Consider the following 27,269-nt stretch of genomic DNA (forward strand, 5'->3'; position numbering starts at 1 on the left):
GCCAGAAACTAATTATGCGCTTCATGTCTCATCCGCACTATAATTACACTAAAATGAAACACTGCAATCCCCTCAAAGAGGGGAGCTTTTCTGAGGGGTTAACACCCCTTTTTGAGGGGTTAACTTCAGTTAACTCCGGGTTTGCCAACATCTTTGTGGACCTTTGAAGGACAGACCTTAAAGGGCTGAAGGGGCATTCTTGTTATCTCGTTGTAACAATGATTGTTTTCTTGGGTGGTGATAAGACCTTGTACAAAACTGCCTTTGGTTTATGAATATAAAAAAATATAGTGAATTATAGCCCAGAAAAATTATGAAAACAATGTTGGTTTCACCTCCATGTTTTAACAATGAGAAATCATTGCCACCTTAACGCTTTGTCCTCATCTCATGAATGAAGGAGAATAAAGGAAATTTCTAAACCAAACCAAGCCAGTTATTAATCTTGGCATCAGGAAGCTCAGCTAAATCCAAAACAAAACATTTTGATACAAACTAATTAGAAAAAAAGCCTCACAAATGAACCCAGCTTCATGTAAATATCCTAATACACTCTTAGTATGGTTATCCTCAGAACGGATTAACATTGTAACCCAGCAGGTATGAAAAAATAATTAATCTACCACTCGGTGGCTTTAAATGTATGTATTCAACTTTTTCCAGGATTTTGAGTACCAGCAACTCTCAGAAATCTCCTTTGCTCAAGCCATGATGGACTTCCACAAGAATGTGAGGATCGGATTTTGACAAATTTTTGGTCTTTAAAGAGGATTACATGGAAACACGTTGTACGTGATCGACAACAGTTGCTGAAAACATGTTAAAAGGCCAAAAACTGTGCCTTATTGAATAGTGAATTTTTCCTCCGATTTTCTGCTCAGAATTTTCTGGTCAAGTTTAAAAATCACATTTCAATTTCCATGATGCAGTGGGATTGAGAATATAAGGCGAGCATAAACTGACCCCACCACTAACACTGGAACATTATTAAAAAGCCTGCAGTAGCCTCAGACTGGCCACAAGCTAACTAATGTTCTGGTGTCATCACAGAAATGTGTTTTACATCGATGCCAGAATTTGTAGAACTTGGGCTTTCTCATTTATTTTAAAGCAGGGCTCAGTAATACGGGGTTTGTACCATGCAATACACACCCCAAAGCTGTAGGGGGAGCTCCGTAGAAAATAGGCGACAGTCTAGCCAGACTGTCGTAAACCCACCAGAGGCAATTTAAGGTTTATTTTTCAAGACACTGGCAGAGAGTTGGAGAAGACGACGGAGGTTCGCGAAGTCTTCAAAGGTATGTAGTAAAAGTAATTATCAAAGCAGTATAAAAGCAAAGTATGAATTGTAAACCATATGTGCATGTTTGTCTCGGCTCAGAGCCCTTTACGACCTGCCGTGAAGCAGTAGTTCTCGGCTCTCGTGTGTCGCGAGACTTCCAGAGCTAAACAAAGCACGCGGCGCCACAGGCAAAGTTGCAAGCGCTGTTTCGGGCAAGGGCCACCAGATGGAGATGGAAATGTCACCGTTTTCATCGGAACGGGTCAGCCAAGCAAACTGATGATTGCCAAGCAATTTTATGACCATGAAAAAGTTGCATAGCATGTCTTTAACAGGGATAATGAGAACAAGAAAGACTATTAATTTAGTGAAGAGTGAAGCTGCAATGCAGCACCACCAAAGATCTGGCAACACACCAATCATCAGATTCATGCTGAGTGGATTGAAGTTAACAATCACGTATTGTGGTCGTTACGGGACTGTATGTGCATGTTACATACTGTGGATCAGTCTATCATTTCAATGTTTTGAAATAATGTCTTTTAATAATTCTATTTGAATTATATTTATTTATTTATTTTTAATTAAGATTTTATGATTTAAACGAAAGTCTAACACTGACCCACACCACCTTCAGCAAACTATTACCTTCAGGAGACTCCTCTTGCACGTATGTGCCTGTCAAGTACCGATGCACCAAAGCAGACTTCCCACTGGACAGATTTCCCACAATGCCCTGAAAGGCAAAGAGAAAAATAACACAGTTATTACAGAAAGGAGACATAGCCTTAAGAGATTAAAGCAATGACCTGCCAACAAATTATGAACAAATGAAAATAAAGCAAAAGGTCATTTTGTTTCCAAAGCTTTCAAACTTCTCCCTAAAACTGCATCATCTCTGCAAAAATGTTTGATCTTTTCTTTTTACATTTTTTTACATACTATTGTTTCCAAGTTTTTAAAATGGGCTAAATGGACATAATAGTGTTGTAGGTTTTAGTCCATTACCTGTAAATTGTGTGGGCAACAACAAAACATTGACCTTGAGATGTCAGAAATAAAAAACATTTTACATTAACAGAAATCTGAAAGCTTGTTTTATTTAAAAGGTTTCTGTTTAACTGAAAAGCCTTAATTCTCATTTCAATACATTTCGAAATGCCCCATCGGCTAGTTCTTATGATAATTCTTGCTGACATCAGCTTCACTATTACAGCCTGACCGATAAATCAAAGGCTGACATTCTGGATTATATTGGTTTATGACAATTGCAATTATAGGGTTACATGTGCAAGTCTACATATAAAGAGAAACTGCAGTACAAAAAATTTAATAATACTTTTTTCATCCCGGAACTTTCAGCATATTATGAATGAGACTGTCTTATCCAGTTTCATCTCAGACTGGATGAGGCAGTCTTTTTTGTAGACAGGGATATCGATCCTATCAACAAAAAATAACTGACAAATGAAAAAGAAACTACACATTTGGACCACGACACTTAAACAATAACATTCAGGAAACTCTCAGAAAATACAAAATGTTAACTTTGAGTCACGTCTGTGTGATTAATGCATAATGATTTTCTACACATTTAAAAAATCTCTCTGTTCGCAGCAGTTGCCGGGCTATGCAAAGCGATGTGATGAACTGTGTCTTTGTTAAAGTGTAAACAATTTGCTAAATGTCAAAATAGCTGACTACATTTTGATTGGATTGCTGGTATCGGTAAGGTCTAAAAGCATTAATGCATCGAAACACATTGTTCGTTTCATACTGCATGTTGCTGCAGAAGCTATTCTTATCTCCAATTCTTAGTTTTAGTTCCTGTCTCTTAAAAGGAAGAGACAGGGACTACAGCTATCAACAGAATTGGGAAAAATAATACCTATGACATTTAAAAAAAAAAAAATGCTTCTGCACTATACTGCTGAGATACACAACTGTGAAACTTTGCAGGCACAATCTCTGCAGTGTCTAGTCTACCCTGGATGCCAGCAGAAGAAGAAGAAGAAGCAGTAGCTGGCACTGACAGTAGTAAACTAATAAAATGCCAACACACAGCATAGAAATGAGGAATGGGTAAAAAAAACCAAAAACAAAAAAAACATACTAATTACACAATTAGTGGAAATTCCTAACATGCAATCATCACCTTTTCTTAACTGGTCACAGGTTTTGGGCAGTAAAGGACTTAAATCTAATGCAGAACTTGCAATTCTTCCTCTGGACTGGTAAGTAAAAAGCTTGTTTTGACGTTTTCGATGCATCTCAGGTTGTAACTATCCTTTTTTTTTTCCAGCTGATTCCACGATGTTGGCTTACTTTACATAACAATGTGGTGCTGAATTACCAAAGAGGAACAATAGCGGATTTACAAGGGCATTTTTTAATTTATCCTCCTACCTTTTAACCCACTCGTGAAAAGGACAACAACAGTGTGAAGATGCTTGCTACCAGCTAATTGTACAATCCAAACCGTACACATGTGAAAGTAGCTGTGCTGTCGGGACCGGTCCGCACATTATCAGCAGCAAGATCAAAACGTATGCTCATCTTATTGTTGGTAGGTTGTGTTCCTGATGACTTTCAATGAATAAAATTGAAAGAATACATTAAGAACAACTCAAATCTAAAATCTGATAAAAGCAGGTAAAGCCCCTTTGAGTTTATGTTTAGGCATTTGGTCGATGCTTTTATCCAAAGCGACTTACACTTATATCCCAGGTAGGCAGGTAGCGTTAGGGGGTCTTGCCTAAGGGGGGGTGGGGGGGTCAGGGGGTCAGGAGTTGAACCCCGATCACCCACATGAAAGATGGCAATCTTACATCTACATTATCCATTCAGAGTTGATCATCTTCAAGGACCAAGTTACACAACCCATCATTAAGGTCAACCTTCTAAAGCGAAGGTATTCAGGATCATTTTCTATGTAATAGAAATTAACTCAATTTGATAACACACAGGTGGTACCACCTTTTTTTTTTTTTTTTTTTTTTTTTTTTTAAACAGGCCATGAATGTCTTCTAAAGTCCAGCACTTTGTTTGTAATCATTCCTCTGCTTCCATTCCCTGGTGTCTACACCAGACCTCAGTGCAACGCCCTGAGGGCGATGCATGGTGGAGGGTGGGCTGATGATGCCTGCATGTCTAGGAAGAACAAAGGCTACATCCAACCTCGTTCTTTCCCTTTCCTCCTCCTCTACCCACCATCGTCCTCTTATTCTTCGGATTATTAGTGGGTCCGAAAGTTAGGTATGGCTCTAATTATTGAGGGAGGCTTGTTCAAGTTATGCACAGGAGAGGCTCTTTTTGAGACCTGTCCAAGATCTTTCTAGGTCTTTAAAACTGAAGAATATGTGTATCGTGAAGTACCCAAGCAGTGTGTCCAGTAAAAGCTATGAGTCAAGAAAAATGGACTTTGAAATTGCCACAGAGCTGATGTTCCTGCTGTTTAAACCGTTTCTGCTTTGTGACCTGCTGGTATATAGGCTTCATTAAAACTAAACGCAGCATCAGCGGTGCTCCACTACCAAACTTTTACTCAACTTTGCACACGAGCTCCGATCTGGGAACAATTTCAAGTGTGGAGCTGGTGATCAAAAGGTGGCTATAAAGCAAAGTTTGACCACAGTTACTATAAGTCACTAACGACAATGTCAGGGTTAGAGCCGAGCATTTTGGCAGATTTATTCAGATTTTATCACGTGACATCTTGTCTTTTCACTTAATTTGCAGGAAATATTCTTACCCTGGTTTCATTCATTATTACAACCAGGCAAATGACAAATGAGAAACAGACGGTATCACTTTTAAAAGTTACAAAAGATTTGTTGCCAAACATTTTGAAAGACTCATGATATTAACTCTATTATGCAATCTTTTTTTTTTTTGCATTCTAGGTCCATTTAACAAATCCCCGTGTGGAAAATCCCAATTACCACCTGAGAATCATAAAAAGAAACAGACACGCTTAAAGTGTTTGAAGCCAGCAAAGAAAGTTCGTCTTTGAGCTCACTATTATGAACCCCTCCCCCTTTTTTTTTTTTTATGCCATTGAAGTTTTCCTTTTTCAAAGAGCCCAACAATGAACTCACTTTATGGGAAAAATATCCTCTCCATTGGCACAATAGAGTACTTATGGGTAGATGGCATTAAACCATTTGAGATGTTAGTTGTGCATTTTTGGCATTGATGGTGTGTGTGTGTGTGTGCTTCACTGGCGAATGGGATTAGACCCGGGATGTGTCACCGGTCTAGCCCAAAACTGCCACTCATCTCGCATCCTGCTGCAAGCCACCCAGCATCTCCATGCCAACGCATCTCATTAAAAAAAAAAGTCTCCCACTATGTGCCAGCATAAAGTCCAGCCAATTTCAGAAACGTTCCCTTTCATGTGAAATGCGAAATGAGGGTTTACATGAACGGAACATGCTTTCCCACTGATATTTAAATTGATCAGTAAAAAGAAACCTCTAAGGGCAAATCGGCAGTGGGGCTGTTGGAAATTTAAAAAAAAATTTATAAATAATAAGAAATTACTTACCACTTTCAGCTCTGGAACTGATCGACTCAATGTCCATTCCTGGCTGTTGACGAAAGAGTCTAAAAATGAAAGAGACAAATAAAAATTAATTGGCATGGTTTACAGACTGTCCATCTGTCATATAGACATATATTATCTACAGTTAGGTCAGTTTCCTTCACATATTAGCCAGTGCGATTGTGTCTTTATATTTTTTGTTTTGATCCACAGAGCTATGTTGAACCTGGCGCACTGAAATGAGAGGGTTCCAAGTTTCAGGCTGAAGAAAAAGCCGCAGGTTTTGCCATATAATGTGTGTACAAGTTAAGCATGCAAATCAGCGGTGCTGTAACACTATAATCTACCAAAACACACCGTTACATTTCCAACTAAAAAACCTTTTGCTGCCAAAAAACGTTTTGCAAGGTATAAACTGGCACCATGATGGAAACTATTCGATAGAAAAAAGTCCCGTCATCAAATGAAGTTTTTCTGTAAATTCATACAATCATACAGTGTTGAGTGTGTATAAGCATAGAGCTGAGAGAACCTCATTTTAGTTTTCATGCTCTGGATATCGTGATCAAAGCACGCTGAGGAGAGGAGGAGGTGGGACCGCAGTGCTCGTTAACAACAGGTGCTGCAACCCTGCACATATTAGCAAAAAATATCTATCTTTGCACCCTGAATAACGAACTGTTGGCTGTGAGTTTCTGCCCATGTTGTCTATAGATAGAGTTTACCTGTATTACCTGTCGACACTGTGTGTGTGCTAGCGTCAGCCTAGTTGTTGCTAAACTACAAAAATCAAGATTTCAACCAAACCGGTCTCTCTGCTACACTTTAACTTTATGGAAGTGTGTCAACAGATCTGCATTTATTTTCATGGTTGTTTGATTTTGTTATCTGTTTATTTGTTTCCAATTATTTAAACAGAATTGATATAATTTACACCAGCGGAGAATTTTCATCTTTTCTATTAATGTGCTCCATCTAGTGCTGTGTGCGTATTTTCAACTCATAAAACGCACACCTGCTCGGAAGGAATTGTGAAACATATATGATTAGCTCAGTGCATGGACTATTTCAACATAAAGTTTTAACAATCGCTGAAAGAGACTTGAACTAATCTTTCTTAAAAGCGTAATTATCAGGCTTGATTCAATTTCAAAAGTTGTAGAATACCAAGGCACTCATCTTCTTTGTAGTTAAAATGCCTTTATTTTAATGGGCAAAACATGATTAAAACACTTTGACGCGTTTCGGCATGAAGCCTTCGTCAGGAAGTGAACAGTTTCTTGTGTGGCAAAACTGAATTAAAAGACATCCGTTCCATGAGTGTTCTCAGGTGTGTGGGTGGGACCAATTAGCCAATGGCAAACCACTTATTTACAAAGGTAACCCACAAAAAACAGAAAAACAAACAGAGATATCAATGGTGGTCAGCAGGGGGCCTCATTTTACAGTCTCTACAAATATAAGATTTGTTATAAGAATTATAAGATATATTGTTTGGATTCTCAGTGCTATTTGGGGACCTACTAGTGCTTTTGAAAAGGACAGAGGGAAAGAGCAGCTAAGCCTGTTTCCCACAGAGATGGACTGAACAACTACGTATGTGTCATAACAACAATTTAAACAAAGACCACCTTCCTGTTTTTGGAACATTAGTGCTCTCACTATCTGATCCCCCAAGAAGTTACCATCTCCAATGAGGGAATGTAGACGCCGAGTCTCCCGGCAACAAGGTTTTCGGCACCAGGTGAGCCCCTCCATATGTCTAAACCACAACAATCAAAGTACTCATCCACCATCATTACAATAAGCCTGACTGTTGTTGCAGCAGCAGACGATGCAGACACAAGAAGAATAACAGAATATACAGCAACCACTTCTGCCATAAGACACTTCTCTCTTCTCTTCCCAAAATTTATAATAAAAAGAGTCAATTAGTCATAACTCAACAGAAAAACCAATAGCTCCTTTACCTCCCACAATTGTCCCCTGCTAAAATGTTTATGACCTCATGCTAGACTAGATGTCTCACTTGTTGTGGTAGAGAGGGGAGTGTAACACGAACAGAAGAGCTTTTCACTAAGCATTGTGTGAATCAGACTAGTCTTTAAACAGCACACCTTTAGTTAAACCCTCTCAGTGTGTGTCTGACATGTCAGGACATGAAGGAGGATATCTGAAAAGCAGGAAACTCAAGGCAGCTCCCTGAGACAATGTAAGATAAGTTAGTCACCTAATTTTGGATGATTTCCTGTCATTTTGTAAATATCCAGACAATCATGCAGAGAAGTTCAGTGGAAAAGTTGGAAAGTGCTGCGTCGCTGAAATAGCTAATTCACCTACGGCTAACAGTAACCACACCGCTAATGCCTTGACAGACAGAAATACAGGGAAAATGAAACGGAGGCTTTTAGAAAAAGAAAAAAGAAAAGGAAATGATGGGACCAATCATCCATTTTCACAGCAATAAAAAAATCTTTTCAGGAAATCATTTAAACTGTTTCCTCTCAAAACAAATGGCAACACTGAGAAAATGTCAGGTTTCTGCCATCCAAAGGAAAGATACAGCACAATTAGTAAGCTCTTAAAGAAGGCGCCCTGATTGAATCCATGTGCTCTGTGTTACGTCATCCTTCAAATATGACCATCCCCGCATTAGTGCAGCCCAGAATGCCTATGGACACAGAGAGCCCCAGCATTTGTGATGCCAACAGAGGACACCAGTGTCTTTGTCTCTGAGGGGAAAACTGTGTTGCTGGCTTGTTTGTCAAGCTTTTCACTTCAGTGCACACGTCTACTCAGATAAAATGACCGTCCAATATGGGCCTAGTAAAACTCTTGTGATTATTTCGTCTCAAGAGAAAAGAAAAGGCAGCATGAGCAGCAAAACTGGACACATTTTTGTTGTAAGTAGGAGTGCATGCACATGCATGCACACATTTCTTCAAGTATCGAGTCTGAAGTGGTTTTTCAAATGAGAGAGGACAGTCTACACTTACACCCTTTCTGACTTTCCAACCATGCTTTTCCACTGTCAGAAATTACAGAGTGCAAATTCAGCTAGCAAACTACTTCGATGATTTGCCAACCTCATGACCAACCGACATTCCCTGTCTGGCTCCTTTTATCAAGTGTGTCTTGACAAAATGGCCCTGTGGCATCTTCTTGTTCAGTGCAGAAAAAAAAGCATTTGCAAAAAAAACATCCCAGAAATAGCTCTCAACTCTGTTGTTCTCCCGAAAGTCAAGCAGTTATATTTATCAAAAGGGGTAAGTGACAAGGATGGTCTGCCCTGCTAAAAACTATTAAAGCCCTTTGTTTTCTACAGATGGGTACTGATCATCTTCCTGACAATAAACTGGACATGCTGATTCAAACACTTTTCACATTTAACATGAGATGAGCAAAGTGGGTTAGAAAAAAGATCAGGCTGATTTTTCTACATTTTTGGAGCCATCAGAGGTATATGTCAAAGGTTATATTTGTCAAGAAAACAAACCCCTAAGAGCAACATTAGCTGATGGATTCATGTAAACAATTGGTCAAAAATGAAGTGACACAAAGTGGCACATCCACACTTCAGATGTCTTTCAGACATGTTGGTGAAACAGTTTCCTACAGCAGGATGCAGCTCCACTAGTGAACTACAATTGTGAAGAACCAAATGTACTCGAGCTGATATTTGCAGTGGCAGATGCTAAAAGACAAGTTATAGTCACTTAATCACAGACTTAGCTCTCCTGCCTAGACTGTATATGTAATTTTTGAATGTCTCTCATCTTGGGCCTTGCAGTAGAGGAGGACATTATCACAGTTATGTTTGTCCGAGTTTCCTTAAACCATCCTTGAACACAACTACCTGCTGTGACATAGGCTAACCGACCCCCACTTATATGGAAATGTACACAAATTAATCTTTTTTTCAAATCTTTTTCAATGTGCAGGTTTCCAAGCAAGCACATTTCAACAGCAAAATAAGGGCGATACAGGAACTACTGTTGGCAGGACTTTACAGAGAGTGATATCAAATGAGACACAGCAAAAAGAAGCAAAGGGAATTCCGTCCTCATGAATAACTTTCATGTCAGATTCAAAATATGCAAACATGGATCACACACACACTCACAGGGAATTTCCGACAAATTCTCAAAAGATAAAACCAAGTCACTGCTCTGCTAACACTTACTACACAGTTCTAGCTTTAATCCTATTCTCTGTATTTCAACCTACACCTGATATGTAGGCTGCTGAACACCTATGCCTCATGAGCAGCCAGCGCTCCTCTGTCCCAAAGACCCCCTGGAGAGCCCCCATCTCAGGGCACGGTTCACTGATCACTCCTGGACCCGCAGGCACCACAGAACGGCTTTGTTCATCCAAACGTGGGGGTGGGGACTCCTCAAACTTCTTACCCAGTTAAACTCCCTTCCCCCAAACCTCACGGATACACATGAGCACAACTTGAGTGTGTGTGTTCAGTTGTGGGAGAACTGGGCTTCAACTTTCTGGATTTAATTTAAGAACAAGCACTTAGGCAGGTAGCAACAGGCGCCGAGTCCCGCCCAGGGCATTGAACACCCAACTTTACACAGGTTGATCGGCACACCTACATTCCTAATGGCTGACTCTACAGAACAATCGACGCACAAACACCGCTTGACACTTCACCACTAAGATATAGGTATCCTTGGTTACATGTCATATGAGAATACAAACAGAGAGAGGCTCAACAAGGTCGACCTCAGGGCACTTGAACAGCTTTGTATTTGAATGAAAATAAAATATCTGTTTTGCTGCTTAAAGACTGGTCTAATGAGAGTGAATTCAAGATGCGTGCAACCTGACATCCAGAGAGGTCATTATTAAGTTGTCACAGACAACTAATTGGGTCTCCGTGAGAAAGTGTGAAACTGGATTTGATGCAAATAAAAGCAGCAAATCTCAGCAAATAGCAGCCATTAATTCAGATAGGTACAAATGTTTGCCCCGCTCTGCCTGCTCTTCCAGGCAACTGGACAAAAACACTCCACTGTCAGATTTAACCTTTAAACATTGTGCTTAAGTCGTTTTCTCCTCTCCCCATCATTATAGCATGTAAGCCCTCTTAATATAGCCCTACAAGATTGCTAAATGCATTCTTGTCGCAGCCACTGACTGCTTTGAGGCTGATTCTTTAAGCTGCATTTGTAAGAGAATAATATCAAGGCTCTGAGCAGAGACAGTATGTTGCACCACACAGCTGCCCCACTGTAAAACAAGCCAATATAACATGTTCTTATCAGTCACTCCTGATTTCACTTTACTGTACTTACATACGCATTTACTGAGAAACAAAACCCTTACATAAGGCAAAGTAACTGCTGTGTAAGTGCATACAAACCGGAGGTCTAACCATGAAAAACCTGGGAGACATAAAGTACCCGAAATAGAATTCTAAAGGACTCTCTGGAACCAGACATTTTTGAATGCCATCCAAACTCTCAATTCCCCACATGTTTCTAATTTGCCTGCCCTCATTTTTTTAAAGGAAGAAAAAGTGCACTTCCGCCTTTCTTTTTTGAGCTATAACTTTTGGTGCAGTGAATGAGGGGCTATAAATGGAGAGCTGAGCTGAAAAATAAATCCAGCAATCTTGCAGGTCTTACCTTGACCTTTGTGGGAGTTAGTGCCTGCCAGAGTCTCTATGGTGATGGGCTGTGACTTATTATTCCCAGTCTGGGGAAACTGCCCAGTGTCTTTGCTCTGGGATTCACATTTATTTGGCTGCTCTTTCCTCCTGAAACGGTTGGCTATGAGCTGCCATATGCTTGGTTCTTCCTGAACTGGTTTGGAAGACAGTTTGGTTGGACATACAGGTACTTCCATTACCTTGACCTTCCCCCTGCTGTGGTACTGAATGTACTGCATGCTCCCATCTTCTGTCTGTTCACTAGAAGTTGGGAGCATTCTTCCTGTGAGGTATGAGAAAGGCCGTGAGGGCATTGTTGTCTCCTCAGCAGAACTTTTAACTTGAGAATACTCCTTTGACTCCCCCTCAGACACTAAATTAATTTTCTCACAAGGTGGAGCCCTCCTGATTCGCATGCTGAGACTCCGCCTTAAAGAGGTTAGGGTACTTTTTGAAGAATCCGATTTGCTGGATTTTGCATCTTTGACTGCCTCCTTGTCTTTGCTCTTATCCTGAGACGCTTTGCCAAACAGTCTCCAGCGGAAGCCCCCTTTGAGAAATCCTCCTCCGTTGCTGCCTGTGTGGCCACAGCTCCTATGGCTGTCAATCTCATCATCAGAGCCCCTCTTTTTTAGCTCCAGGACTGTCATACTGACAGGCCTGGGCTTCCAGCTCCTCTGACGGGCCCGGAGGGAGACCTCTGTAGGGGCCGATGGCCGCTGAGACAAGATAGGATTGAGGCCATCCACTGCCCTCAACTCAGCCTTCCTGCTCCTGCACTGCTGATTATCTTCTATGTTTCCTGCCCTTTTGGAGAGTTGCTGGGCCTGGGGTTCCGACAGGACAGGGCCTTGGCCTGCCAGCATGCAAACACTCCTTGGCCTCCGCAGCCGTCTTTCTTGTTCAGATTGGGAATCCCTTTGCTGCTCAATAGGGCCGTCATACATGCTCATCTTTCTCCTGCCGAGCACGGCTTCATCCTGACATGGCCTTCGTAACACAGCCCGCGGCAGAGAGCTATGGCCTGTAACCCTGACATGACCCCCATGGACAAGCCCCTCAGAACCGATGGTGACAGAGCACGATGTTGAGCTCTGAATTTGTTGCTCCTGGGTGTCTGTCTGAGTTGTTTGCTCCTCCACGTTTCTGTCGTGTTCTGAGGAATTTTCTGAGTTCTTGGAGGGTTGTTTCATAAACCTGTCTGTCTTCATTTTTCCCTCCACCTCCTCCTCACTCTCTTCCAGAACTACCTCCTCTCTTTGCCTTCCAGCTCTGCTTGTGCAGCTCAAGGAGGGCCACCTGTTGAGGTCCTGTCGTGCCCTGCCCAGCCTGGGGCTGTTCTCCATTGGCACTAGATTCATTAGCTCTCCTTTTGGCTGGCAGTCGTCCACCAGGTTGTGAGTGACCTGGCCCATTTTTGGCTCCGACACTGCTGCATCTCCTTGCGTTTCTTTCAGGATTACAGAAATGTGGTAGACAGTTATTCCCTGGTGCTGATGCCCAACGGTGGTATTCCTTGGGGTCGTATCCACAGTCCCACTGCTAAGGAACAGCATCGCACTTCACTAAAACAGATTGAAACATGCTACCTCATTCACACACAACAACAAGCATGTAACACAGTCCACTGCTCACTGCCTGGGAGCTGAGAGTCAGCTCACAAAGTCTTTCATTTGAAGTCCAAATTCCTATGCCAGGCATAATCCTTCACCTTTGACATGGGAAAAAAAAAAAAAAAAAGCTTCAAACAAGTTAGTGCAAAGCTTCACTGCCACCTGCATCCTCTGGCTCCTTTACTTGGAAGACTGACGCAGACATTTAGATGGTAGCCAATTTCTCTCCACATTTTTCTACCTGTCCTGTACAAGCAGCTGCCCATAAGAAAAACAGGTTTGCCACTGGTTCTTTAACAAAAAAGTCATCAGTAACAGATGAAAAAAAGCCCTGAATCATTCTTCTTTGGCAAGTTGCAAACTGTGAGCTATCCTTGCTGCTGGCGCTCCAGACAAACCCCTTAATCTCTGAGCTCTTGCCATGCAGAGCATGAGGGAGTGTGTCTCTGTTTGAACTTTCAGCTGCCTTCCAACCCCCGGGACACAAGGAAAACAAGGAGTGGATCCCAAGGGCATTAGAACACGCCTCCTGCTTTTCCAGTGTGGCGAGAAGCCCCCAGAGATACAAACAGACTAAAGTGAACATGAGATTGAGAGAAGGCAGAGCTGATTACACACTGCTGTAATCAGACAATCCACAACAAACAGCCATGAATGGACAGTTTGTGTCCTTCTGACCAACTGCAAAACACAAAAAAGGGGGATGCTTAGTTCTACTGTAGGAGGAAGGAATGGGGTGTAAAAGACTGCCAGAAACTTTGTTGATTCACCTACATTCAACCATCTATACATGTTAATTTTAAGGATCTGGCAAAGACACGCTGTTCACAATATGGCCAGATATCTTTAACAGAGAAATGTTTCACAAAAGAAAATACTCCAGGATCTATGAGAACACTTAACCTGTGTTGGCAACATGGATTTACCACACAACCACACACCATGCTTCCAGTACCTCCCACTGCAGCCTACACTCAGTGGGAGAGCTTAACCTTAATTCCAAGATTGGCTGACAGCTATTTATGGTGAGGAAATTGTATTCTTTTTAAAGCACTGATGGTTACCGTGCAGTAAGTAGTACATTAGACATTGTGTAAAATTACATCTCAACATGACTGCACTTTAACTCAATAGGATGTTTAGACTTGGATTTCATTCACAAAATAACTCCTGAGATCTACTGGCATCAGATTAAATGTTAGGGATGAAATGAACCGACAGCCTTTTCATTTCCTGCCCCATTTCCTACATTTCGCAAAAGTATTGCAAAGAAAACCCATCTGAATCAAGCTAGATTTAACCTGAACAACTTTGCAGCACCTATAGTGTGGTTAGGGCTGGAACACTGCCCCTTTGTGGTCATTAAGAGAACAATCCTGGCGGAACGGGAAGTGTGGGAAGGTAAGGTTTGTGAAGGTAAGACGTCACTGATTGATGTCAATCAGGCTGCGCAAGAGTAATTGAGTATATAGTGTTATTGTGTCTTGAGATCTGAGTAAATCTCTCAGTCTTTAGCTGATATAAAATTGAAATCTTGTTACATTTTCCAACATTTAATCAAAAGCCTTTGAGGAATTTTCCAGGAAACATTTAAGGACATGTGTAAAAACATGCAAATATAAACCACCAATGAAATGTTTGAGTCTTAAAGTAAAGTTCATTCTCGATATGTTGTGAGAGCTCACTGTGCCAGCTGTTACCTGTGTCTGGGAAGCAGGGGTTTGAAATGAACCGTGCCTCCTCATGGAGCAAAGAATCCTTTTCACTCCACTGGATAGAAGGGTCTGGAGTTTGCCTGCGACACCCAAAGCAGCGCAACATGGTCAACCTATAATCTCAAATGGGCTTCACCAAAGAGGACTCAAAATATAACCATTACATTCATCCTTCTCCTCCTAGTTTTTGTCATCTTATGCTTCTTTTAGACACTGCAGTGACAATCTCCCTCCAGCTCTCTTATGGCTGTGTCCAGTCTGGCAACGACAAAAAGATTATTTTCATCTGCATCATGCTGTCGCTGTGGTGTTTCTTTCATAACTATGGTTACAAGTAGGATCCTGAGCAGTAACTGGACAGCCTGTGCAAATGACTAAGACAAGTCATGTGCTGTGGTTCACTCCGAGTTGTTTCCTCCTTGCAATTCGTAATGCAGGTGTCAATTAGCAGCAAGAAACACTGATAGGATTACAGTTAATCCACGATCCTGTTGTCTTTGTTGTTGTGGTCTTGTCCAGATGAAGTCTGGGCTGGGCATATCAAGGGATTTCAAAGTGCTGACCCATTAACAGAGGTTCTCCTGAGTTGCCCTCCGTCCCACAGCTACATGTTACTCCCTCTAGTAAGTTGTAGTTGAAGCTGGGAGGAAAACTTTTCAGAAAAACTGGATTGGTGTGTTTTGAGATTCCTGAATCACGTTCTCTGTCTGTGTGTACACCTCTACCCAAACTAATCTGTGTGCGTCATTGAAAAACAGGAGTGTACAGTCGTGTTGACAACACGGCTTCCCTTCAGGTAGACCAGACAGGCCCTGAGAGATATTCTGTGTGATTTGTAACGCGCATGTATTTTTGTCTTGTTGTCATCTTTAACAGTAACCTTTCTTCGTAAGCAAATATTTCAAGAAGAATGATACTGAAATTGATTTTGCAGAGGAGTGGTTGACGAGAAAAGATCACTCCAAGAGCGAGATGTGTAACAGTCTGCAAGGTCACAAAGTGCCAACAGTAGTAACCTCTAAGCTATAGAAGGTTTCTCTCACACTGGCACACTTTAATGCTCATTAGTCCACCATCAGTTGGCAGATTGCTAAAGAACATGTGGAGAAGCCCGAAGGCTGCTGAGAAAAATGTTGTGTGGATGAATGAGATCAAAGTAATCATTTTTTTATTCAAAATAAACATGTTATGTTTGAAGAAAAAAACTGACTGATGTTCAGCATAAAATCCCTATTCTGTCTGCAAAACACAGGAGTAGTAGCATCATATGGGCCAGGACAGTTTCCTAATGTTGATGGAGGAATAAAGAAGAATGAATAGTAAACAGTCCAAACCTTAATCCAACAGAAATGTTATGGGAGGACATGAAGCAAGTAGTTCATGTGAAGAAACCCACAAACATCCCAGAATTGGAGCCATTTTGTACGGAAAAACTGAACTAAAATTCCACCAAGCTAAAGAGCAGGACAAATGAACAACCAATTAGTTGCAGTTATTGCTACACAGTGGGCTCACGAAAGCAGATCATTTGCGTCTATAAAGATGGAACTTATTATAAATGAAATGTAGTCCAATTAGTGTAACTGAATTCTCTTATGTACTTTTAAGACTTCCTCACAAGGAAATCTGACGATGTTTAAGACATTTTAGAAACACTAGATTAAAGTTTCAGCATGTATAGACCTACTTTTACAGTTAAACCTCACTCACTCTACTCTCTGCCCTACTCTACTAATCTGAAGGTTAGTGAGAGGCTGAATGGAAATAGTTCCACGGCAACATCAATCACCTTCAGAGCTTAAGTGATTTTCAGGGGTTGTGATATTTTCCGAATACTTATTAGCAGGAACCACAGGACGGATACGTCTGAACAGCCGACATAACAGAATGACAGCCAGTCTGTGCTGGAGTGTTTATATAAAGACCCAGACAGTATGAGCGACAAACACTGCTTTAGTCTAGCAGACATGAGTAAAGCTTGCTAGCCCCTCATCAGCATCAGATCATGAGTCAGTGTGAGGAAGACAGACATGCACATATGTAGCTCTGTCATGAAGATGGCGGGCGGTTTTGTCTAAAGATGGTAAGTGGAAGAGAGGCTCTGCATTCAACTACAGCTACCTGCTTGACTAGCGCTGATTAGCTCGGTTTCTTTTTTGTCTGCAAACCTCATTCACACTTGCACAGCGGTAGCCACACTACCACCGGTTGATCATCCAGCATTCTCCAGAATCATGTATGGAGATAAAACCTCCGGTGTTGCCTACTTCCTGAAAACACATACAGTACATAACTTCTACATTATTCAGAAGTGTTAAGTGAGAGCACAGCATGACAAATCAGTGCCAAAGCTTGTGACAATGACTCACTTGGTTTAATGAGAGCAAAAAGTGTTCATGACTTTTCATAGGTACTGATGTCATGCTTTAAATATAGTGCTGTGTGAACATGTGAGTGTAACGTCTTCAAGGGAGAAACTAGAGGAAATCATTCACAGTTATCAGAAATACTCTATCATACTAATAATAATAATATTCTTACCTCACTGGACAGAGTCATGAACCGTGATGAGCGTCATTTCAGACCAGACACATCAATTCTGAATTGCTAATTAATCTTTGGTTGAGACTCTGCATGAGCCTTTTTTCTTTCAGATTTTAATCGGTAGCTGGAATTAACAAACTTGCAAGTAGCTCTTTTTGGAGAAAAAATAAGAAAAAAGTTTAAGAGGTAAAGTAAATACAGGGAAAAACCAACAAATTCTTACTGCACATTCCTAGATATAATATGCGTACATAAAGTATAAGTCAACGTTTTGGAACTGAACTGAATGGGACCAACACTCAAGAAAACACCTACACTTTAATTACTACAAGATCTCTCGATTATCAAATTAAGTCACTCCATGGCTTCATGTATGTAGTCACTGGCATGTCTATTAAAGCTTCAATTTTTTTTCCACTTTCAAAAATGTTTTAATAGTACAGTGTCACTGAGGTGCAACTCACAACATATTACAGAAGAACAATTAAACCTTGATTAAATATATATACTTGGGGGAAAGACCAGGCTTCCAAAACCAGAGGCAGATTATGCAGCTGCGCCAGATAACAAATTTAATTGTTGGGTTTAACAGGATTGGCAGCTGAGAAATGGCCTCTTGTGCCTGCTACCTTGACTACTCCCATCTTGTCTCTTCCTCGCCTCCAACACTCCCATCACATTTGGGAGGAACAACACACAAGGGTGTACAAACTGAGAAATGAGTGGAGCGGGGCATCCTCTGCCCATATCAATGGGAGTGATAAATGATGTCATCCATTTAACGGGCTGATACCAATTAAGTTTCACTACTTTCTGACATTTTATAGAGCGATCGTCATCAATAATGATATCCCATGATCTTGTTCATTTCAAAAGGGGATTTTTAAAGCTGCCTGAATTCATAATTCCAAGTTATGGCTTCTTCACAGCACGGTTACAGTTCCACATTTATGTGGTTTACCACACTGTTGTGAATGTTATTCCATCAACACAGTCCTGGACTGATTTGGCCACTGTGGCATTGAAAAATCTGTCACTTAATCCTCCCAGAAGAAAAGTGAATAAATCATTTCATTAAACAATAATTGACTGCAGCCGTGGTAGAGATTTTCTGTAACATTGCTGCTTCACGGGGTGTGACTCCTCAGCTGTGTGTGGCATATAAAACACACGGTGTGACTCCTCAGCTGTGTGTGGCATACATAACACATGGCGTGACTCCTCAGCTGTGTGTGGCATATTTGACACATGGTGTGACTTCCTGGGGAAAAAAAGAATAACAAATAGGTCTGCAAACCCTAAAGAAAGATCTGAATAATATTTCGTTCAAGAAACACAGGATTTTCTACTATTGTTGAAACCTGAAATGAGGTGCTTCTCACCTAAATTAATGTGCTACAGCACTGATTCACAGGTGCCTTTATGAGAGGCGCAGAAAAAATTGTAAACAAACAGTTTAGACGTGAGATATACAAGACAATCTGCACATGCATGAGTTCAAATTCTTGGACACACCAACATATAAAATTATGTCTCTGATTTCACGACATCCAGGCGATTACAGAATGAAGTAACAATTTCCAAAACAATGTAAATTTAGGAGCCCCAGTTCCAACCTCCCCTCTGTTAGTTAAGAGTGAATTAATGTTGGATCACACACAGAAGCATGGTGGCTACAGACAGCAAGGAAACTTTATGATAATTACGCTTGCAGTAGTGGTACAGAGCGTGGGCGTAGAGCTTTTTAAAATTCAGCTGCACCAGCGACGAGCATACGTCACTATTGCTCCACTGCAGAGAAAATGATAGGTTCGAGGACGTCTGTGGGAGGCTGTGAAAAAATTCCAGACGCTTCTGTCTCTAAAATTCAGGCTTTGAGAGAGAGCATTTGAACAGTGTTTGTGAGAGAAAGACCGAGACGGACAATGTAAGAAACTGAATGGGAGGGAGTCATTGACAGTGTGTATTAGCTGTGTAACCTCAGCTGCAGGCAGCAAGAGGCTCCATCATTAAAATGTTGCCATCCATATGCCAACTGCTAATTTTCTTTTTTCCTTTGACAGAGAAAAAAATACTAAAGGATATCTGCTTGTTTGCTGTATGTTTACTTGTATGCAATTGCACTCCACACGGATGGGTGGATGACTTTTTTGTCTTTTCCCCACACACAAGCACCACAATCACTCTGCCAGCCAATGTATTCCAATCTGTTTAATGGGCCGCGAAGAAATTCAAGGTGTAGAAAATTGTAGGGGAGGGTTGAAGACCTGGCTAGAGAGAATGGAATTAACAAGAAACTGGTCCATCTGAAATTCACTAACTGAGAAAGGCCAGGGAAACACAGAGGCAACAAACTGGTTTGTAGAAGATGACAAAATGACCACAGAGTGAATGTGGGAGGAAGCTGCACAGACTTTCACGGTCAGGTTTGTGTGGGCTGGTAGCTCCCAGTCCTCCTCTTGTACATATGAGTTTACTTCTCGTGTCATCTTTAAAAATTTGCCTGAACTTTTATGCCGACACTTTGATGAGTTATTGAGTTCTGTACGAGTGACATTAATGTCAGCATAATTATGTGTCATTACATTAAAAAAAACAACCTTCAAAGATCTATATCTATATCAGGGAGGAGGGATAAGATCTGCTTGGTAATGTGTATCAATCTATGGAAAATAATTACCATGGACATCTTAAAACCGGAATAAACCGAAAGAAATCTCTTTATTCTGGCTTTAGAGACATTTAAGGATGCGATTTTGAGCTGTCACTCTCAGAGGACTACAACTTTCCAATCTTTGTAGCATTAAAGCAATCCTGCTACCATGATTCTTTTTCTTCAGTTTCCTTCCTCTGAAAACAACATGAAATCTGACTTTCAGCTGCCTTTTTGCATCTCACCGCCACCCTGCTGCAACAATCCTGCAGTCGTGAAAGTAAATGGAACTGCCAGTCACATCTGTTGACCATAAAAAGATACAGACACAGTAAAGTGAGCAAACTTGACTTCAGTAAAGATTTTTTTTCATATTTTCTACAATTTCCAGTGATGCTTTCAGATGCTAATGAATAATATTAGCGATTACATACAATTTTTACCCTTCAAAGCATTTCTGTCCATGCTGTTCATAACAGAGGGCCAAGAATAGCGACACATTTGGGCACAAGCTCCCATGTAATTTCCCACGCCTTTTGTCTTCATTCCTGTACCACCCATGCATGCTAAGACAATAGGCTGGGAGCTTCGTTAGGAAGCTGACAACACCGTTTTCAGAAAGAAGCCAGGCAGAATGCTGTCCTTTCCTGCAGGCCATCAGTGTTGCTAACATGGAAATGTATGGAACAGCTGCTGGCTGAACTAAAACAAATATTTGCATCTATTAAGCCGATGCAGTTCATGAACCCCAGGTTTGCAAAATAAAAACTCTGATTTATTCTCTTTGCACAACACTGCTGGCTGGCTGCAAATAATTATGCAATCATTTTTCTACAGATAATGGCTTTGGGGCTGTGATGCACCATCACTTCAGCATTCAGCGTGGGATTAATTGTTATTATGTTCATTTAACTAGCATATCTGTGACTGATGAGAATCTCTGATCAACCAGTAAAAAAAAAAAAAATCTTGAGGAGACCAAGTCCCACAACTGACTGGCTATTAATCCATGCTCCAATAGCTCAAGTGAAATGGCACACAAACAAGCAACGGATACAGGATTAAACTAAAAATACAAAATTTGCCTTAAAAACCATTCACTTATGGCTTTGCAATGTCAAAATAATCAAACTGCAGCATCCCGAGGCTTGACAACTTGTGAAGGATTCAAAAGTGGGGCTTTTTTTAAAAAACGTTTATCGTAAATCTATAACCACTTTAATCTATCATTTCCTCAGTCAGACAGCCGTACACACAGGCCAAGTTGCTGCTCAGGCACTGTCTATACTCACTGAATGACTCCAAGGAAGGGGAAGTCAAACCAAAGATCTGTGTCCCAATTGGTAAAATTTCTCAACAGCTCTATTTGTCAAAGTCAATATGGAGCTGTTAGACTACAAGCTCCCTGTGACATTTTTAGGTGCCCTTAACATAATGACAAATCATCTTGTGCCTGCCAGGTACATCAGAGGAGGACGAGGAGGAGGAGGCGGCAGCATTCCATCATGCTCCTTGTTTCAGTCCAGCATGATGTGGTTCAAGACGAACCAGAAAACCTGACCTGATTAAAGTGGATTTGGAGACACTGAGTAATGGTGCCCAGCATGTATTTCCTGCAATGTGCCTTTAAAGAAACAAGGCGCGTTGGGCTTTTGTCATACTGTCAACCAAGTCTGAATTTTCAAAGAAAAATGGATGAGCTGTGACTTTAATAAACAAGCGTGACAGCTCAGCATACTCACAAACGTAATAATATACACACATACACTCATCAATGTCGCTTTTCCCCCATTGTCAAATTTAAAAGTGAGGAGATCAAAACTGCTGATCAGAAGATCTCACTCTCTGCAGGGTACCAAAGCATGCTGAATATACAGTTTCGGCACCTCTGTTTGAAATTTCACTGCAGAAGCCTCCTGGGTAGAACAAAACTAAAAGAATTCCCATAGAACTATCTTTTTATCCCTATGTATGTGTTATTTACCATTTATATTTTTTTCTGTTTTTACCCCAAATCTTTCATTTGTTTTGTACTTTAATTTGAAATTTTTTTAATTAGATTGTTTGTCATTTTCAATTTTTTAAAAAATGTTTTATTTCTTCTCCCTTACCACCTATTGTGTTTTCTCCCCATATTCACTTTTTTCTTGTTACCACTTTACACCCGTCTCCATTTTTACATTCATGTATGCATTTCTGCTTCATTTTGCAGATGAGGGGGGGGGGCTGCATGTCATATTTCACAACACAGCCGCAGAGACAGGTAGCTGCTAGCTTTAAGCAGCTAGCTTAAATTGCGGTCAGAATAATGGCCTCAATGCAGTTAGCCAAGTTGCTTAGCTTTTTGTTTTAAATTCATAAAGAACAAATGTAGGTTGAGCAGATCAATTAGTGACTGGTTGAGAACATGCTGCCACAGCCTGTTGGATAAATAAGCTATTTCTATTGTAGCTGCCTGACAGAAAGTACCATTTTTGCCACTTCTGGTTTCTGACGCCATTTTGTGAAAAAGGCATCTCGACACCCTTTTTGATCATCCAATTAGTGAGAAGCTGAGCCCATGGCAAATGGAAATGGAAACATGGAAAAACAAATGAACCTCAGAAAATAAATATGGGGAGAAAACGCACAGGGAAAATTATAGAAAAATAAAAGCATCTATGAATAAAGAAAAATAACAAGAAAAATTAAAGGAAAAAAATAATGTAAAAATAATGAGACAGAAGAGAAAAATAACTAATTAAAAGTTAAATCAATCAACTTAAATGTACAAGCAAAATGATCCATTCATTTGACATTTTATGTATTAATTATTGCATAAATGTATCTTATATTTAATTGATTGTATTGTATCTATTTATTGTAAAAAGCCTTCCCTTACAGCACATATCTGCTTTACAAATGACATTATTTAATAACTTCAGCAGTTCTGCAGGTAGTGTCATTGCAGGAAGCTGCCGTGTAAGTACAGTTAAGACTGAAAGGCAAACGTCCATGGAAATGTTGTTTTTGTAGGAGAAGTAAATTGTCTGTATATTATACTGCCTGAATGCTTCTGATATTAGGCCTGCATTAATTTCACTAACAATGATTTTTAGTGCGTTTCCACCTGAAACAAATTATTGTAATTTCCAAAATGGGTGTTTAATGAATAAAATTGAAATTCACTGCACTTGAGATACTGATGTACCCCACATTTAATGAACGCCACTCAGATGCATTTAATGGAAAGCATCTTGTATGCAGAGCGTGCAAAGTTCACATTATTATTCAACATCAAAGGCTTACTGAGACTTGACTTGAGACTTGAAATGGCATAACCTCCAGCACCTCCTGCTCACTCTAAATGTTCATTTTTTTGTGGTTTTGTGTGTCTGGATATGATGCACACATCAACGCGCTGCACATGCATCCTTCACTTGTGTTTTCCAAAGGGATTCAAGCAGCTTAATGACCTGAAAATATAGTTTTTGGCTAATGGAAAGCAAAACTGAGCAACACAAACTATACAAAATCGTGTTTTTCTTCTGCTTATACTCTTACTCCCCATCCTCCTCTATTCTTCTGCATCTCTTCAACCTAAACTCACTCCTATCCACCCACAATTGTTCACCCCCCCACTGCTTACTGAACACTGCATCAGCAGCATCCCCAAGAGAAGGGAGACCTGTTCTTTAACTAGACCATCACGAAAACAGGCTACTTCAATGCTGCCAAGATGCATCAGGCTCATCTGCACCCACACCTTCTTGGAAGATGCAGCTTTTTTAATGTGATTCTCTGTTACGTAATCCTGTGTGATATATAACTGCAGACACTCCGAGATTAATGAAATTCAGGGGAAGCCCCCCTCCCCTCACCCTGCCTGATCTGCAGGAGAAGATGAAGGCTCTGCTATTTTTACTCAGGCATCTCTACAGGTACTATTGTTTCTGAGGTCACATGGCTTCCCACCCCTATGAGAAACACACTACTGCAGTGCACTATTTCTGGGCTCCTGACAGGAAGAGACAGGTGTGAAGGCATGTGGAGGGAGGGACCTGCTGAAAGGTGCAACAGCACTCCGCTGTTTTAGGGCTGATGGTGGAGAGATACCGTATGTCGCAAAAATGAACTGAAACCCCGAGCCTTCCAGTGTGTTTTACTACCGAGATGGAGGCAGTGTAAACGGTCAAGGTCAGTGATTGGGGATCAAAAAGTAAATGCGCATGTTTTTTTTTTTGACTGATAGGCACTTTGTCTGAATCGAGTCTGAACCGACAGCTGCTGCATGCCAATGAGATAAGCACAGTTGCAGAGTCAGTTTTGCACCTCATCTTTGTAACAGCTGTAGGCTGGCTGGCATTACATCGACATGAGTCTCCCTTTGCAATGACCAAAGCTTCAACTGCATCTAGAAAAGGACAGCGCTGATAAAGAAGTTCATGAAAAACAATACTAGTAATAGTGGTCAGTGACCAAGTAGCCCCTTGCAGATAAGGTCTGTCATATGGTACAACCCCAAAAAATTGGACTGAGGTGAAGGCAGCTTTTGCATGTGTTAGCGCTGATGCTGGTCCTTTAGCTTTGCTCTGTTGCAGAAAAGACACAAGTCACAGAGGACAAAGATCTACTCTGTGGTGGAGTGAAAGTAAAGTCTTTTTTGAATAAATCTGTTGTGATTGTGCCCATTCTGGATCGAGTTCATTTTCATAAATCAGCAGTCGGCTGTCAGGCAGCATCATTTCCATGGGCTACTCACTGTGTGTTTTTTGGAGGCCAGCACGCAAGCCCATCTTTTTTTGGGGTGACTACTGAAAACCGTTCACTTTACTTGTCGTGAAACTAGATGCCTACATTCTAACATGAATTGGCAATCCCAACGGGTTCTCTTAAATAAGCCTTGTCCATGGCCCAGTGAAAATATAAAGAATGTGGTCTTGGAAATTAGGACAGTTGGGGAAATTACGTAACTGGTAAGAAAACATAATCAAAATTGAATGAGCTCCTCTGAAATTATTATGAGCAGCAGCAAAAAAAAAAGAAAAAAGAAACAGGTTTTCCCAATGTTGCGTAATTAACAAGCCCATGTCCTTTGATGTCCCTCCTTTTTGTCAGTATGCACAGTAGACTACTTAATGGACCGAGTACCATTACAGGAGGATCAAGGAGATGATTGAAACCCCTGAAAAATATTGAAACTGCTGACATTTAAAGACGCAAGCTGAAATTGTGTTTTCTCATAATAATTATGGCCTGCAGAGGGGTAGAATGATAAACTTTTTAATAATGCATATTTCCTTCATAATCAGTACAAATCCCTCTGACTGCAGCACATTTTTATCATCGGCCAGCCACCAGCCGAACATTTACATGCAGGTGACATCACTGCCTTAATCTTTTATTGACATCAAGTGATAATCTCTCACCTGAGATGTGCATGCAGAAAGACAAAGCCTGGCAGTTACTGTCAATAAGAGTGGTTATCTTAATGACTGTCATTTTTATCTCATGTACCAAAGCCAAGAGGAGATCAGAGGCAATCAAAATTGATTTACTCTTACTGCATAAATTAAAGTAGTGATGACCTTGTAGCCTCAAACAGGCAGATGTTAATTGACTCATGAATCAGTCTTGCACTAACACTGCAATAAAAGTTTTTCTATTTGAGGAATTTAGTGGTGTCGAACTGGAAAATTACACAGCTATATTTTGACGATTTGCGAAAGGGGGAAAACCGAACAGGATTAGTGTGTGACACAAGTAACAATGCAGGAAATATTTACAAGAAACAACAGACTGCATATGGTGTCAATCTCAGTGGTAATTTCCTACTACTTCCGATGGAAAAATTATCATCCTGTGTAAACTGTCTGAGTAGGTAAATACATGTTTGCCAGTGAAACACTTGACTGATAAGCAGCTGTTCTCGGGATTCAGTCTGATTGGTGCTGGCTTTCACTTTCTCAGTGCTAAGTAGATTTTGCTTTGAAAGCACACACTGAGAAAGTCATGACACATGCACATTTAGTATGAAACAAACACCACTGAGGGTGCATAATTTACTTCAAGACCACACTTGCGAGGATCCTGCAGAGCACTGACCTTGTATATAACTCTCTCGACTATTCTGAGGTCAACACTAAAAATACAAATATGTGGGAGAAGGGCTGCTAATTGTCCTTTTTACGTGTAAAAAGCTGTTCAGTCTGTTATAATCCTAATGGGGTCTCCGTGTCTCCTAATGGTCCAGCAATGACTCATCCTGCAACAGAAGCAGAGAAACCATCCACCTATCAATGTTTTCATAAGGTGCTTACTCACTAACTAACTCATAAGTGTCACTTGGCATCTTTATGCATATTAGCATAAGGAACAGAAGGAAGTAAGGGGTTCCAAGATATCCTAAACAGTCACACATTTCTAATGCAGTTATGAAGATTTGGTTTAATTTATTTTTGTTTCACCGATTTCTTCATTCAGCTGTGAATGAAACACACAGCCTCACGACTGCCATTTCAAAGCCAAGACCTTTGACATAAACTGATGGGCAGGGAACAAGATTAAAACAGCCCGAGACAAACAAAAATCAGTATTTCAGTGTAAGGAAAGGACAATTCTGGTTAAATAGGAAGTTCAATTCCTCTTTTCACACAACCAAAATACACAGTAAGAGAAAGGCAGATTTTTTCTGACACTCTTGCCTTCATCAGAAACTCCAGGTAGAATATCAGATCCTGATATAATAATCAAAACATAGTAGACACGACCCCCAAAGAAGAGACAGCGGTAAAATTGTAAACAAATGGCTAATCTGACTTTAGCCAACAACTGAGCACTGTCTTGACACAATAAACTGAGAGATTCATCTAAATCCCAGCATAAGCTCTGCCCACGTACTGCAGAGATGGGAACAACAGAGCAGACACCCCCCATTTCTGCGTCTTCTGGTGCTTATGGGTAATACAGTGTGTTGTATCTCTTCACTTTCATGCGGCGCATTTGCTTTGTTCATCTCGGCTAAAAACGTATGTAGAGTGTTTCACATTAAAAGTCAAAAACGTATTTTCCTGATGTGTGTGTGTGTATGTGTATGTGTATGATGGCAAATCACAACCACAAGGGGTCACTGTTGTTGTATGAAAATGCTAAAAACACACACTAACTAAAAACATTTGTATTATGGACCTCTTTTACAACCTGCATATAAACCGAACAAGTAAACAGATGACAGATCTATCTAATTTCCCCACATGCATATTTTTAGGGGAATTT

The 27,269-nt window shown here is 40.6% G+C and overlaps 1 protein-coding gene across 5 annotated transcripts in view; it reads right to left on the reverse strand.

The window, feature by feature from the left end:
* The window catches only part of agap3 (ArfGAP with GTPase domain, ankyrin repeat and PH domain 3), a 123,778-nt gene that overhangs the window by 62,734 nt on the left and 33,775 nt on the right, over nucleotides 1-27,269 (reverse strand). For 2 of the 5 annotated variants that reach the window (XM_075483218.1, XM_075483221.1), the window contains exons 2-3: nucleotides 5,829-5,887; nucleotides 1,931-2,018 (exon numbers count right to left, since the gene is read on the reverse strand). In XM_075483218.1, the coding sequence (XP_075339333.1) occupies nucleotides 1,931-2,018; nucleotides 5,829-5,887 (147 nt within the window). Of the gene's footprint in view, nucleotides 1-1,930; nucleotides 2,019-5,828; nucleotides 5,888-11,467; nucleotides 13,532-14,803; nucleotides 15,435-27,269 lie in introns of those variants that run through there. The other 3 variants (XM_075483220.1, XM_075483219.1, XM_075483217.1) reach the window with 3 other exon arrangements.

Source organism: Odontesthes bonariensis, chromosome 14 (genome assembly GCF_027942865.1).
Source record: "Odontesthes bonariensis isolate fOdoBon6 chromosome 14, fOdoBon6.hap1, whole genome shotgun sequence".
NCBI lineage: Eukaryota > Metazoa > Chordata > Actinopteri > Atheriniformes > Atherinopsidae > Odontesthes > Odontesthes bonariensis.